At 38.0% G+C, this 17461-nt stretch overlaps 1 protein-coding gene across 2 annotated transcripts in view; it reads right to left on the reverse strand.

Annotated features, from left to right (window-relative positions):
- LOC129008432 (protein kinase C-binding protein NELL1) overlaps window positions 1-17461 on the reverse strand; it is a 931522-nt gene that overhangs the window by 910275 nt on the left and 3786 nt on the right. For both annotated transcript variants that reach the window (XM_054440696.2, XM_054440695.2), the window contains exon 2: window positions 12658-12786. In XM_054440696.2, the coding sequence (XP_054296671.1) occupies window positions 12658-12786 (129 nt within the window). The remainder of the gene's footprint in view (window positions 1-12657; window positions 12787-17461) is intronic.

Genomic DNA, 17461 nt, shown 5'->3' on the forward strand with positions numbered 1-17461 from the left:
ACTAAAACTATAGGTCAACATCCCTACCCTAATGAACACAGACACAAAATTCTTCAACAAAATACTAGCAAACAGAATCCAGTAGCACACCAAAAAGTTAATTCATCATGATCAAGTAGGGATGTAATCAACATAAACAAATCAATAAATGTGATTCACCACATAAAGAACACTAAAACAGAAACCATATGATCATCCAAATAGGCAAAGAAAAGGCTTTTGATAAAATCCAATGTCTCTTTATGATAAAAACCCTCAAGAAACTAGACATCAAAGAAACATACCTCAAAATAACAAAAGCCATCTATGCAAACCCACAGCCACCATCATATTGGACAGGCAAAAGCTAGGAGCATTCCCCTTGAGAAATGGAACAGGCAAAGATGTCTACTTTCACCACTCATATTCAACACGGTACTGGAAGTGCTAGTCAGACCAATTAGGCAAGAGAAAGACATTAAAGGCATCCAAATAGGAAAAGAAAAACTCAAAATATCCCTCTTCACTGATGATATGATTCTATACCTAGAAAACCCTGAAGACTGTGCCAAAAGGTTCCTGGAACTGATAAACGACTTCAGTAAACTTTCATGATAGAAAATCAATGTATGAAAATCAGTAACATTTTTATATAACAGTAATGTTCAAGCTGAGAGCCAAGTCAAGAACACAGTCCCATTTATAATATACACACAAAAAAATAAAATACCTAGAAATACACCTAACAATGGAGGTGAAAGCTCTCTACAAGGAGAACTATAAAACACTGCTAAAGGAAATTATAGATGACACAAACAAATGAAAAAACATTCCATGTTCATGGATTAGAAGAATCACTATCATTAAAATGACTATACAATCCAAAGCAATCTATGGATTCAACACAATTCCTATAAAGCTACCAATGTCATTTTTCATAGAATTCAAAAAAAACCTACACTAAAATGTACATGGATCCAAAAAAGAGCTGACATAACCAAAACATTCTTAAGCAGAAAGAGCATTACCCCACAGAAACATCACATTACCCCACTTCTATATTTTCTATTACCAAACTATACTATAAGGCTACAGTAACCTACAGTAAACAGCATGGTATTAGTACAGAAACAAGCTCATTGACCAATAGAACAGAATAGAGAATCCAGAAATAAAACCACACACCTACAACCATCTGATCTTTACTAAATGGACAAAGATAAGTGATGGGGAAAGGACTCCCTGTTCAATAAATGGTGCTGGAATAACTGACGAGCCATATACAGAAGAATGGAAATAGACTCCTGTCTTTCGCCATATGCAAAAATTAACTCAAGATGGATTAAAGATTTAAATGTAAGACCTCAAACTATAAAAATCCTAGAAGAAAACCCAGAAAATACCATTCTGGACATCAGCCTTGACAAAGAATTTATGGCTAGTGCCTCAAAAGCAATCACAAGAAAAACAAAAATTTACAAGTAGGACCTAATTAAAGAGCTTCTGCATAGCAAAAGAAAACTATCAACAGAGTAAACAGGCAGCATACACAATGAGAGAAAATATTTGCAAACTATGCGTCCAACAAAGGTCTAAGATCCAGAATCTATAAGGAACTTAAACAATTGAACAAGCAAAAACCAAATAACAAAATTAAAAAGTGAGCAAAGGACATGAACAAACACTTTTCAAAAGAAGAAAGAAGACATATAAGCAGCCAATAAGCATATGAAAAAACGCTCCACATCACTCATCATTAGAGAGATGCAAATCCAAACCACAGATACCATCTCACACCTGTCAGAATGGCCATCATTAAAGAGTCAAAATACAATGGATGCTCAAAAGAGTCAAAATACAACAGATGTTCGTGAGGCTGCAGAGAAAAGGAAACACTTATACACTGTTGGTGGGAATGTGAATGAGTGCAGCCACTCTGGAAAGCAGTTTGGAGATTTCTCAAAGAACTGAAACAGAACCATTGACTCACCAATCCCATCACTGGGTATATAACAGATATATCCAAAAGCAAATAAATCATTCTACCAAAAAACACATGTACTCGTATGTTTGTTGCAGCACTATTCACAATAGCAAAGACATGCAATCAATCTAGATGCCCATTAATGGTGGATTGGATAAAGAAAATGTGGTATATATGTATATACCATGGAATATCACACAGCCATAAAAAGAAAGAATGAAATCATGTTCTTTGCAACAACATGGATGCAGCTGGAGGCCATTATCCTAAGCAAATTAATGCAGAAACAGAAAATCAAATACTACAGGTTCTCACTTATAAGTGGGAGCTAAACATTGGATAAACATGAACATAAAGATGGCAGCTACAGACACCGGGAACTACTAGAGGGGGAAGAGATTGATGGGTAAGAGTTGAAAAACCACTGGGTACTATGCTTACTACCTGGGTAACCAGATCAATTACATACCAAACCTCAGCATCACACAATATACCCAAGTAACAAATCTGCACATGTACCCTCTGAATCTAAAATAAAAGTTGAAATTATTTTTAAAAGCAAAGACAAAACTTTTTTAATTTAAAAAATAAAAAAAAGTTCTCTCTCATAGTAGCCTCTATAACAAATTCTACTACGAAAACTATGGTTACACAATGGACTTCTTTAAATTCTCTTACTAAAAGTATACTAAATAAAATAAATAATTTACTTTAAATTGCATACTTATTAAACAGGAAAAAATCTATATGGTTAGTGACACTTCTTGTTACACATTAAAAAATATGTTGAGCATTATAGGGATTCAATTATACGAGATTAATAAAACAGACTACTTAGTTAAAACAAATAGTCTGTCTAACTTATTCTTTGACCAATTTAATTTTAGTTAGAGTAGGCCGGGCATGGTGGCTCATGCCTGTAATCCCAGAACTTTGAGAGGCCGAAGTGGACAGATCAGTTGAGGTCAGGAGTTCAAGACCAGCCTGGCCAACATGGTGAAACCCCGTCTCTACTAAAAATACAAAAAATTAGCTGGGTGTGGTGGTGAGCACCTGTAATCCCAGCTACTCAGGAGGCTGAGGTGGGAGAATCGCTTGAACCCAGGAGGCAGAGGTTGCAGTGAGCAGAGACTGTGCCACTGCACTACAACCTGGGCGACAGAGTGAGACTGTCTTGAAAAAAAAAAAAAAAAAAAAAACTTAGTTTAGTTCATAAAGACCCTAACCAAAAAACATACTCCGTATTCTTAACATTATCTTCCTAATCTTCATAATACCAGTCTCCCTGGCATACTACATTCTCCCAAAAATTGTAAATGTCTATATACAGCCATTCATAAAATGTCAAATAGTCTGTCTTCTACTGAAACTACAAAAACTCAATAAACAAAAATACATAGTCATAAAGACACCAGATGACATATGACATACTGAGACCAAAAATTCAAAATAATAACAAAAATAGCACTAAAGTCCTAAGTTTTGGTCACACTCATCTACATTAATATCTGACCACTATTACACATTGTATGCCTGTATCAAAATATTCAATACCACATGTAATAATGTACTCATAAAAATTAAATAATAAGAAAAAATCTCACTAAAAGAATTATTAAACAAAATTAGGAGAGGCCTTCTTTTAGACAAAACTCATATACTAGTCCCTAACAGACCAGATCAGATCAAACCAAAATGAAGTCACTCATACTAAATATAACATAATCAAACTAAAAATTAAAAAAAAAAAAGAGATCCCAAAACAGACCAGGTGTTTTTTTCTCTCCTGAAAACAGGAGATTCCAGCATTAAAGGGACCCCTCTACTCTAACCTCTATTAAAAAAAAAAAAAAAAAAACTGAAGCCCCTATACCCATATGTTCCACTATTTCCCAGTGATATTTGAGACCAACTAAATATATTTACAATAATGACAGAGTCACTTCAACGCCTAGAGTTTTGGTCAGCTTCTCAATTTGGAGAGGGCACTGAAAGGGGAGAATTGTTAAATTAAGTTTAGCCTAAAGCTTCCTCCTTGTAAATTCCACCTGAAAGTTTCTCCATACATAGTGAACTGTAACCTAACTGGGTGTGTAAACAGACTGTAACCTACTCATATTGATCACCGAGTTTCCGCCACAGTGGCCACATGTTCGAACAAGGCAAATGCCAAGCTACAACAAATTCAGCTGTTTCTGTAGCACACCTCCTTCCATTTTTTGTACATCACTTTCCCTTTTCTGTCCATAAATCCTCTCCAACCACGCGGCAGTAACAGTCTCTCTGAACCTATTCTGGTTCCGGGGGCCGCCTGATTCACTAATCATTCTTTGCTCAATTAAATTCTGTTAAATTTAATTTGTCTAAAGTTTTCCTTTTAACACCCTAAAAAAATTTCAAGCAAGAAGAAAATAAAAATCTTACTTACTCAATTCTTTGTGCTCTACAAAGACAGCAGTAACAAAGATAACTCAAAAGCTGGCTAGCCCCAAAATAAATCCTACCAGGCTTTCGAATTGGTACTGTAGAAATGTTCCCAGTTAAGTGAGGTTTCTATTTAAATGTATCGATATTATTAATAGGCTAGCATTGAAATGAAGGTTTTCATTCTCTGAACACACAATTCACAGCTGGACATCAGATGGTGAAATATTAGGAGAAATAAAAATAAATGAAAGAATAATGAACTGTTTTTTTTTTACACTTTGCACTTTTGAAGTGCTTTCCCATACGTAGTCATTGAATTCTTATCAGTCTCTTTATTCGTCCCATTTGCAGACAAGGAAACTGAGGCTTGAAGACATCAAGAGACGTATCCACTGTTACCCTTAAATACTGCCTCAAAATACTTCGATTTACTCACTGATAAAAGGGGGTAATAATAGTACCTATTTTATATCATAGTAGTGAGGATGAAATAAATTAAAACAAAAAATGCTAATTTTAATCTTCTGCCCTTCCCCAGTCTTCTGCTTTTTCCACTATCCTAATCTACCTCTGGGCTAAAATCTGACATCAATAACACATAAGGCAGATGATACACATGAGGGAAAAAAAGCCAAAGCTAGACTCAAGTTTAATGAGAGCTCACCACAAAGTACTGTTCAAGCACTTTATATGTATTATTTCACCCTCACTACAACCATATATAGTAGGTACTATTATTACCCCCACCCTATCAGTGAGCAAATGGGAGTATTTTGAGATAGAGAGCTTAAGTAGCTTGATAGTTGCTATCATACATTAACCTTAAAATACAGGATTTTTGAAGCCTGTCTATATGAACAGAGCTGTGGTGAAACAGTAAAATTTCTGAGCATCTCCAGATCTGTACTGTCTTATATGGTAACCCCTAGCCACATAAAGCAATTGAGCACATGAAATATGGCTAGTGTGGCTGAGGAAATGAATTTCCAATTTTGCATAATTAATTAATTTTAATTTAGATTTATAGTGAATATTTGATGAAACTACAGTTTTCAAGACACTAGCCATCAGTCAATGAAGGGCAGTGATCCTTCAGAGATGGGATACAAAAGAGATGAGCCCTATAATTACCATAGCTTACTGCTCTGAGGGAGTTCCAGGCATAGCATAGGAAGGCAGAACTCAGGCAATCTCCTTGAGTTGCGGAGAGAAAGCTGAGAGTCTGGGGAGACCAAGGCACCTAGATTTCACAGGACAGCATACACAAGAGAAGATAGCAGCACAAAGATAGAAACACAGATCTACCCAAAATCAGTATTCAACTGAGTACTAACCTGTGCATGCATATTAGAAAATTACCCAAGGACAGGAAAGACCCACCCAAAAGGCAACAGTATCCAGCACACACAAGGGCCAGAAATAGTACCTATTTCCGCCAGTCAAACTGGAAAATCCCATGACTTATGAGTCGTTGGGTAGAGCATGCTGAAGGATCTTGCCTCAGTGATGGTAAATAATTAGTTCTACCCTAACTACAAGCACTAGCACTTCTCTGGGCCCATCTAACAAACCTTTAAAGTAGGATCTAAAAGAATTGAATTGTTTCCCAGTAACTAGAACAAAACTCAAAGGTATTTATAAAAATACACAAAAGCTCAGTACCAAAGAAGGTAAAATTCACAATGACTGGCCATTAATCAAAAATTAAGAGGCAGGGAAGGAAGAAGTAATGAGGAGAAAAATCAGTCAATCAAAATTGGCTCAGCATTGATAACAATTATTAGACTTTTCAATTAACAACATTAAAACAGTTATTAGACTGTATTTCATATATTCAAAGAGTTAGGTAGAAACATGGAAGATTTTTTACACAGTCAAACTGAACTTACAGAGTTAAAACTACAATATATGAGGTAAAAAATACACTGATACTAATGACAGATAATACAGAAGTTTAGTAACCTTGAAGGCATAACAATGAAAATGATCAAAAATTATACACAGAGAGAAAAAGGAATAATGTTTTAAATTTTTTTAATTTAATTTTTAGTCTTTTAAAATAATTTTTGTTTTATTTTTTGTAGAGATGGGGGTCTCACTACGTTGCCCAGGCTGGTCTTGAATTCCTGGGCTCAAGCAATCCTCCTGCCTCAAACCTCCCAAAGTGTTGGGATTACAGGTGTGAGCCCCCATACCTGGCCTTAGTAAATATTTTAAATAAATATAATATCAATTAGTTATGGAACAACTTTAAGCAGTCAAATATATACATGTAATTGTAGTCACTACAGAAAAAAAAAAAAGGAAGGAGCAGAAAAAATATTTAAAGACATAATGGCCAAATTTTTCCCAAGTTCAATAGAGTTCATATGCAAGAAACGTGACAAAAACCACACCAGGGACATCATAATAAAATTGCTCAAAATCAGTGATAAAGAGAAAGTCTTAAAAGCAGGGAAAAATACTTGTCTCCAGAGGAACAAAAATATAATAACAACAGACTTCTTGTTGGAAACAATATAAGGGAAAAGACATCTTTAAAGAATGGGGACAAAAAAACCTGTCGACCCAGAATTTTATACTTAGCAAAGATATATTTCAAAAATAAAAGCAAAATAAAGACTTTTGCAGACGTACAAAATCTAAAAGAATTCATCACCAGCAGACCTGCACTATAAGAAATATTAGTGAAGAAAGAAATGTTAAATGTTAAAGAAAGTCCTTCAGGCAGGATGAAAATAATATCAGGTAGAAATATAAAGTTACACAAAAGAATGAAGAACACAGAAAACAGAAACTGCAAGAGTACAGACACAGATGGGAAAAATAGACACTGGGGACCACTTCGAGCGGGAGAGTGGGAGGGAGTTTGTGGGCTGAAACACTACCTATAGGGAATTATGCTCACTACCTGGGTGATGGGATCATTTGTATATCAAACCTCAGCAACACATAATTTACCCATATGACAAATCTGGACAGGTACCCCCTGAACCTAAAACAAAAGGTGGGGAAAAAAAGAAACTACATGAGTTAAACATATAATTGATTTTATTATCTAAATCTGCTTAAAAGATAATTGACTCATTAAATAAAAATAACAATGTAGTCAGGAGTTCATAAACTAAATAGCAAAACAAAGAGTTATAGCTAACAAGCCAACAAAGAAGATAAAACAAAATTGTAAAAAATATTCAATTAATCCAAAAGAAGACATAAAGAGGGGAAAGGGAGCAAAGAATACATGGAACAGGTAGGAAACAAATCACGAGAAGATAAATTTAAATATAATCATGTCAATAATCACATTAAATGTAAATAGTCTAAATACGCTGATGAAAAAACACAAATTATTTTATTGGTTTAAAAAAAAAGTTAGCCCCCAACTATATATTGCCTGTAAGAAAAGCACTTTACATGCTACAATATGTATAAATCTCAAAACACCCATAATGAGTAAAAGAATCCAGATCAAAAAAGCACATATTGTATGATTCTATTTATATAAAATTCTAGAAAATGCAAATTAGTGTATAGTGACAGAAAGCAGATCAATAATTGCCTAGAAGTGGAGGTTGGGAGAAGAAGGTGGGAGGAATTATAAAAGAAAAAAGGTAAACTTTTTGGGTGATAACTATGTTCATTTTTCTTGATTGTGGTGATGGCTGCACAGGTATATTTGTATATTAAAATTACCAAGTTGTATATTTTGAATACACAGTTTATTATAATATAATTATACCTCAATAAAGCTGTTTAATTTTTTAATCTAATAATTGTCTGTACAGAATAATTTGATGAATCTACTTTTTTAACTTTAAATTTTATGAAATCAAAATACATATCAATTACTACAGATTAAAAATTTAGCATGCAAATCGGAATGTGTTTTAAGTGTAAAATACCAATTAATTTTGAAGGCTTTGTTTTTTTAAAAAAAGTAAAATATCTTATTAATATATTTTTAAGTTGACCATATGTTGAAATGATATTTTTTACATGTTGGGTTAAATAAAATATATAATTAATTTTACCTGTTTCTTTTTACTTTTTTAATGTGGCTCTTACAGATTTTAAAATTAAAGATGCAGCTCACAATACATTTTGATCGGACCATACTGCCCTAGAAAAAGGAAGATTCAATTGTAGTACTCAGGAAACATCATTATGTTCATATTTATGCCCAACAATGCTTAGCCATTCTATGATAGAATAATGGGCCCCAAAAGATATTCATATTTTAATCCCCAGAACCTGTAAATACATCATCTTATATGGCAAAAAAAAGATTTTGCAGATGTGATTAAATTATGAATCTTGAGATGAGAATACTTAGATTACCTGGGTGGTTCCAACATATTCACAAGATTTCTTATAAGGGAAAATGGAAAGCAGAAGGTCAGTATCAGAGAAGACAATATGATGACAGAATCAGAGAGAAGGAAATGTGACAACAGAAGTCGACCTTGGACTGATGCAGCTGTGAGCCAAGGAATGTGGCAATTTCTGGAAGCTGCAACAGGCAATGAACTGAATGTTCAGTAGAGCTTCCAGAAAGAACACAGCTCTACTAACACCTTGGTTTTAGCCCCATAAATCTCTTTTTGAATTTATGACCTCCAGAAGTGTAAGACAATAAATTTATTTTAAGTTACTAAATTTGTAGAAATTTGTTATAACACCAGTAAGAAACCAATGCAAACTTTAGGTAACTGGAAGTGGGGTGCTGCTGTAACAAATACCTAAAAATGTGGAAGAGGCTTTGGCATTGGGTAATAGGTAGAGCCTGGAAAATTTTTAAGGAGCTTGGTAGAAAAGGCCAGTTGCCTTCAACAGGGAGTTAAAAATAAATATAGACGTTAAAAGTGGTCCCAGCGAAGGCTTAAAAGGAAATGAGGGACGTATTATTGAATGAATACCCAAAGATGGAGGATCCTTGTTACATGATGCCAGAAAGCTTATCTGCATTTTGTCCTGTAGTTATGTGGAAAGTAAAATAAACTTGGATATTTAGGTGAGGAGATTTCCAAGCAAAGTGTTGAAGGTACAGTCTGATTTCTTCTTGCTGTTTATGGCAAAATGTGAGAGAATAGTGAGGGATTGAGAGAAGAGCTGTTAAGGAAAAAGGAGTCAGGACTTGATAATTCAGGGAGTTCTCAGCCTATCCAGATTGCAAAACACAATAAAAGGAGATACACTATCAGGAAAGCCTGCTCTAGAGCCAAGTTGTGGCCAAACAACTTTTTGATAGTGCCTTAGAAGGATCAAAAGATCAAAATATTCAATCACCTAGAGGCCTCTTTGTAGAGATCAGTATGTGAGTCACGGATTCTCTTCAGCCATCTCAGAAGTAGTCAGAAATAGAGACAGCATTATCTAGGACAGATCTGTGGATAAGCTGCTTGTCCAGTGGACAGGAGACCTTCAAGTTTCTTGAGAATATTATACCAACAGAAACGCTGCCAATTTGGACTGAAGAAGACTGAGAGAGGACACAGTGAAAGATGTCTGACAAACCCCCAAAACTTTACAGGCAGGAAACAAGCTGATAAAACTACTCAACTGCAAACAAATGCTATACTTCATGAAAAACGAACGACGTCTCAGAGGAATGAGCCACAAGCCAGAAGACAGAGCCAAAACCAAGGAGGATTATTTCTAAGACTTGACTCCAGTGGAGTTTGCACTGCTGAATTTCACAATTGTCTGGGACCAGTGACTCCTTTCTTCTTTCCATTTCCTTCCTTTGGAACAGAAATATCTATAACTGGTATCTTATGCCTGTCCTGCCATTGTATCTTGGAAGCAGATTACCTGTTTTCTAGTTTCATGGGACTGCAATAGAGAGAAATTTTTCCCCCAAAATGGATTATACCCACTGTCTCACCCATATCTGATTTACATTACTTAATGAGATGTAGAATTTTTCAGCTGAGATTAGGGGAGATTTCAATCTCTGAGTTGTTGCTATGATGGATTAAGACTTTTTGAGATACTGGGATGGGGTGAATGTATTTTGCATGTGGGACAGACATGAATCTTTGGGATCTAGAGGGCAGACTTTGTGGTAAACAAAATAATGGCTCCCCAAAAATGTCCAGGTGCTAATTGACAGAATCTATGATTATGTTACCTTACATGACAGAAGTGATTTGCAAATGTGATTAAGTTACTGATCTTGAGATGGGGGAGATTATCCTGAATTTTCTAGGTGAGCCGAATATAATCACAGGGGATATAAGAGAAAGGCCTTCTCAGTCAAAGTTCCATAAAGAAGTTACTCTTCCCTCCAAAGAAGCTGAAAATCCCTCCCAGTTGTTGTAGCTGGGCAGACATCACAGAGACGGTTGCCAAAACAGAGAATACACAGATTAGAGAGTAGAGTTCCAGCCCAGGGCACCTACACTGGTGGAATGAATAGTAGTGACTAAAGCAAGCAGTAAGCTTTTTACAAGGTACATAGCACAAAAGAAATTTTAATTCCATTCAAAATGTTTATTAATCACCTACTATGTTTCATGCACAATAGTTGGCCCTGAGGATCTAGGAGTATCTAGATCAGCAGGACTCCTGCCCTCTTGAAGCTTACAGAGCAGCCAGGTTTCCATAGCAACTTTGTTTATAAAGTGTCAGCAGCCTTGCTCAGATCAAGAAAGGTATGGACTCTCAACAGTGACTGGGCAGATCTCACACAATGCAAAAACAAAGTAATTCAGTCTAGTCTTTTAGCCATACCCAGCTTACATACTTCATCAATTCATTAATAAGGAGTAAGTGAAAATTAGTATGTCCATAGTCTTATTATATATCATTACATAATAACTGTAGATTTGCTATATATCATTAACAAGTCTTGTTATCTGCACTGTAAATATGTAAATCTCATTCTATTATGTTGGTTCAGCCATGCTAAAATAATCCTTTTGTTATCATCATAAAAGGCTGAGTTAAAAGAATGCTGCCAGACATTTTCGTAGAGCAATATCCAGGCTGCCTTACTATGGTATCTCGTCAGTTCATTTCCCTGTTTAAACCTCTACAAAGGCTCCACTTCTCTGAGAGTAAAGCACAAAGCTGTTAACTGGCCTATGGGCAAGGGTAATACTTAAAACAGGTAACAAAAAGCATATAGCATCCCACCTATGAAAATGGACACCAGCCATAAGTCATCAGTACACCCAAACCCACACATATCAGCAGAATATCAGCAGAATATCGGCTCTGCCAACAGAGTCCCATGTAACCTAGTCCCTGTCTACCCCTCCAGACATTCACCATCCTTCCACCACGTGAAAGTCTTTTTGTTGGCTTTTGCCTTACCTTTATATATACTATTTCCTCTATTCAGAATGCTCTGAGGACCCACTCCTTCCTATACCAGGCTTTCTATCCATTTTTTAAGTATCTGTTGACATATCACTTTGCTGATTTGAATATTTGTGTCCCACCAAAATTCATATTAAAACTTAATCTCCAGCACATTAGTATTAAGACGTGGGGCCTTTAGGCAGTGATTAAATTATGAGGTCTTTGCCCTCATGAATGGATTAGTGTCTTTAGAAAGGTAACTAGCTAGTTATTTTTCTGCCTTCCCATCCCTTCCACCATATGAGGACACAGCATTCCACAGGACACAGTAACAAGGCATCATCTTGGAAGCAGACAGAGCCAGCCCCCACTAGGTACCAAATCTGCTGATGCCTTATTCTTGGACTCCACAGCCTCCAAAATTGTGAGAAACACCACGCTTCTAAGAACCATACCATGTTTTCTCTATAAATGCTTGCTGAATGATGTAATGAATTGTGGTCCAGCTTATAGTGGGCAGAACTGAGTAAGCTCTACCCCAAGGAGAATGCAGCCATAAGTTTTTCTCTGTCCTTATGGCCTATCCACTGGATGAAAGATGTAAATATAGGTATAGGTATAAGTACAGGCAAAGATATTGATAACAGCTAGAGAAATATCCTGTAACAATAATATGGCTGGTCAATGGCTTTCAAGTATTTTATGAATTCATCCCACTTTAGATCCTCACCAAAATCAAGGAAATATTTCACTGCCAAACCAAATATTTCACCACCATGATCTCTAATGCCTCCCTCCTGCCCTCAGAATAATACCCCCTGCATATCTAAACACTCAGGACAGCAACACAAGAGAAATAGCAAAGGCGATCTCCAGACAAACACACAACAAATGAGCACTCCCCATACAGACCGTCCTCCCCAACCTCTGCCACCATGCAAGAAAGGAGGTGCCTTTACCTTGAAATAAAAATGCTTTGCTGGCATTGTGCATTCCAGACACCTGAGCAACTCCAAGGGTGGTGTTCACAAGGTCAAGCTCGGTGATGATATCCATCTGAAGGTCAGGGTCCATCCCAAAGCCCACCACTGGAAAGGAACAGAGTTGTTTGGGCTTAAAACGCTGACTGTTAGTAGCATTATCGAGTAGAGGTTACAGAGTCAGGGAGTGGCAGGGAATACAAGGAAGCCAATGATGAGTGCTTGGAGAGTCTTTGTCTATGGAGGGAAAAGAAAAGCAAATCTTTGCTCCCTTACCCCGCTAATACTGTAGTTTCTTTGTTCCTTCCCCCAACCCCACCCCCAATTATAGATTGATAATTTCTTATCCAAAACTCCTGGGGTTAAATATAGTTCAGAATTCAGAAGGTGCCATATGTTAGAAAGGTAATATGGCCTATATACTACATTTTATGTAACATTTTTAGCAAAGTCTAACTCAGAACCCCATAATCAAATACAACATATCTGAAGCAAAAAGTATGACATATTTCTCTAATTGGCATAAATAAAGATGATAAATTGGTTGATATCAGTTTAGATCAAGTCTTGCCATGAAATGAGTTCAACTCAGGATAGGTTTTGCTTTCAGGTGAGTTATGAAGAAACTGGGTTTCCAAGCTTTATAGAGGTAGTGACTGCGGATACAAGATTGTGGCCCTGATCTACCTGCCTCAGAGACAGATGCAGTAGCAAAATCTGACCCACCACCACCAGTAAACACCTCCACAAAGTGTTCCTTAATTAATCAGGCACAATCACCTGTGCTAAGAAGGAAAAAAGTGGAAAAGGACCCTGTCCCTGTTGAAGAAGGGTGGCAGAGGGACTGGCCAGGAAGGAGAATCCCTGGAATAATGGATATATATTTCCATCCAAGGGGATTCCTGGATGGAAAGCCAGATACCCTGATAACTCTTTTTAGAGAATCTTAATGCAGAGAAATACAGCCCTGAGCCTCCTCTTCCCTTGTCTGAGAAAGACAAATCCCTAAAGATGCCTCTCACCCAGGGGGTGCTCTGAGCAATGATTCATTCATGATTGCAAAGTGATTTCCAACTATATGTATTAGTAAGGCTAGTGATCACTCTAAGGGGCTGTGTTTAAGCTATTCATAAAGGCTATGTCTATCTACACTTATCATCTCAATAGTGCAATTTTGACTATGCTGTTGGAAATGTTTTAATCAGCAACAGCTGTCAACTCTCATCTGATGGTAATGCAGTCACTGAGACAAGATTTGGAGGGCTTGCACCCACTGCGTGCATGTTCACTGGGACATCATAAGCTGTCACCACCTCACCTGTCCTCCCACCTTAACCCCTGGTCATACAGCCTTGGAGAAGGAAATCTACTCTTTCCTTACTCTTTTCCTGTTAGGAAACAGGACCTGCTAGGCTTCTGTCAACAGACGGTTGGTCAGAAAGGCCTCTTTAGAGCTGAAACCGGTTATTGCCAAGGCAGACAAAGTGTCTATAAATGCTTTCTCAGTTTCTATCAGACTTCCCCTTGTCCCCTGAATTGAAGATTTAAGTTTTCCCCTTCCAGTTGACCCAAAGATGTCTTCCTTCCATTCACTCTGCATTCATTCATTTCATAATTTTTTCAACAGGTATTACTGAGTGCTTACTATATAGCACACACATTGCTAGGCACTGGTGATGTGCTCATGGAGCTCGCATTCCTGTGGGTTAGGTGGGCGGAGGGCAAAAAATAAACAAATGAATAAGATAATCTGAGATGGCAATAAATGCCATGAAGAAAATAGAGTAATGGGATAGAAAGCAACTTGGATGGGGTTTCTACTTTAGAAAGGGGGGTTGAAAAGGTTCTTTTGAGCTGAAACTTGAATGACTAGAAAAGGCAAGATGGGAGGAAGCTTTCCACATGCAGAGAAGGGTGCATGCAAACGGGGAACAAATTGGGAGTGTCCTAAGAACAGCAAAAAGGCCAGCATGGCTGAAACTGAATGGGCCAGGGGTAGAGAAATAGAAAATGAGGCCAACCAGGCACAGTGGCTCACACCTGTAATTCTAACACTTTGGGAGGCTGAGGCAGGAGGATTGTTTGAGCTCAGGAGTTTGAGGCCAGCCTGGGCAACATAGGGAGACCATGTCTCTACAAAAAGATCAAAAAATTAGCCGGGCGTGGTGGCGTACACCTATGGTCCCAGCTACTTAGGAGGATCGCCTGCACCCAGGAAGCAGATCCTGCAGCACCACTGCACTCCAGCCTGGGTGCCAGAGTGAAACTCTGTATCAAAAAAAAAAAAAAAAAGAAAGAAAGAAAAGAGAAGAAAAGAAAAAGAAGAGAGGCCAAAGAGGGAGAGAGAGAAGGGACAGATCATATAAGCCCTGTGACCCAAAAGGAGCTTGGATGTTATTCTAATTCTGAGATATAATTGGAGGGTTCTAAGGTTTATGTTTAAGGGCAGAAATTAAATTTCAGGGGACCTCCAAGTTGGTGTTTCTCTGGCCAGGAATTTGGAAAGTGGTCTGGGGAATGTGCCCTTCACCAGACGCAAGAAGAAGGAAGCACCCCTGTTGCCCAAGTGCCTTTCACAGGCCTGGAAAGATGGCAGGCAGGCTCTGAACTTAAGACCTGATTAATTATCTGATGAATTGGTGCATGATCAATACTTTTGATGCAATGACCTCTGAGCAATATGCATATCTGGGGATAATATGAGATGACGGATGACATGCAAGCCAAGGAAACTTTCTAAAAGGACAGTGGTTGACTGAATATTGGCCTCAAATCTTTACCCCTCTCATATCCACAGCCTTTACTGTGTGGCTTTGCAGTTCCTTCCACTACAATGGGAGTAAACCTCCCCATCTCTTGACTTTGAGGCCAGCCATGTAACTTGTTTTGGCCACTGGGATGTTAGTAACATTATGCAGGCAGAGGCTTGAATATGCTTGTGCAGTGAGGTTTGTTCTCATCTACTTCCACATCATGATAAGAACATGTCCCTGCTGGTCCACTGATCCAAGGAGACCTAGACGTGTGGAGCAGGCAGCCTACCTGAGTTTGAAACCAAGCCCAGCCAAATGCAGCCTAGATAAGCCAACCCCAAACACAATTTACAGATGTGTGAACCAAAATCAATGGTTTGCTTCAAGCCACTGAGTTTGGGGTTATTTGTTATACAAAATTATTATGACAATATTGACCGATGCAGGGACTAAAGGCCTTCTACAATGGCATCCTTAAGATGCTCAAATCTCCCAGACTAAGAGCCCTGCAATTAATTGGGCAAGCCTCCAAACACCCGAACAAACTCTGTAGAACTAGCAGAACACCCCAATGGTGTCGTTGAATCCCCACCCCCAAATGAGAACACAGTGCCCTCAATCCAGAAAGTATTGTGGAAACAACACTAAACTGAGAGCCAGTTTCAGTCCAGTCTCTTCCCTCTACTAACTCTGTGCCCTTAAAAAAAGCATTCATTTATCAAGCCTCAGTTTCCTCATCCATAAAATAGGAATATTAATACCTGCCTCCCTGAAGGGATTGCTGAAGCAGAGACTTCAGAACTCTAGTACCCCATATCAGCGATAACACGGGTGGCTTCATATCTTCTGCTATAGGAAATTTCATGTTTTGGGTTACCATGTATAAAAAGATACTGGTACCTGTTACACCAGACTCATGAGGTCTCAGGGGAAACTATATTCACACTTCAACAGCTCAATCTGGCACATAGGTGGTGCCCAACTGGGAGTTGTTTCATCTGTCTTTAATAAGATCAGTTCTCCAGACCACTCCAGCTCCCTGGTCCTCAACTCCACTGGAATCATACAAAAGGTACAGATGGCCCCTTTCCTCCCAGCCTCTCTCCATGCCCAATTGACCTAGAAGGGCCTCTCACCCTGGGTTTGCTTGTAAAATCCATATATGAAATCTATATTCGCTCTCCAACTCTCTGCCCACAACTCAAAAGAGAAGGAGCTTCTCTGGCTTTAAGATAAGTGTATTGCTTTTTATTATGAAAACACCTCATAAAATCAGAGCCAAAAAAGAGAAATCAATTAGGCTTCTGGATAGTTTTCTTCTCTCCCTTTAATTGGTCCCCACCAGGATGAAAATGCCTCCTGCCCATAGCAGGATGTGTAAAGGATAGCACTTTGCATACTGCCTAGGGAATCAGAAAACCTATTAATAAGGCAGCATTTACATGGGCTCTCTTGAACCTTATGTAGTGTGACTGTGGTCTCATAAAAAAAAAAAATTTAATGTTTCTGCTTCTTGTCCAAGCATGGAGCTCCTGCCCTTTCCTAGGAAACTCTATTAAAGTTCTCTACTTTGGACATAACAGCTCTACAAATGGCTGAAGTTGGGAATTACAATTAAGCAAGATAAAAAGCTCCTGGGGAAGAAATATTTTAAAAACCTGGAAGGCAGCATGTCAATGTCACAGAGGCACTTGAGGCCTGACTAGGATTCAGAACCTCCACCCTAACAAAGATACCTGCTGCTGCTGCTGCTGCTGCTATTGGCTGCTCCTCACCCCCACCCAGGGAATGCTCAGGCCCACAGCCCACTCAGTTCACCTTTGGGGTCCCAGACATAGGCTTTCCAGCAAATCCTCCTGGGTCTAGCTGACTTTAAATTTACTCCTGCTCATTGTCCATGGTGAAAGCTGTTTTCCTCTGGACCATGCAGACTAAAATAATGCTAGAATGATGATCCAAGAGCTCATTTAACCACAGAATTTCACAACCACTTAATCAGGTTTGGGCCCCTGGGCACCTACAAAGGTCCT

This window comes from Pongo pygmaeus, chromosome 9 (assembly GCF_028885625.2).
Source record: "Pongo pygmaeus isolate AG05252 chromosome 9, NHGRI_mPonPyg2-v2.0_pri, whole genome shotgun sequence".
NCBI lineage: Eukaryota > Metazoa > Chordata > Mammalia > Primates > Hominidae > Pongo > Pongo pygmaeus.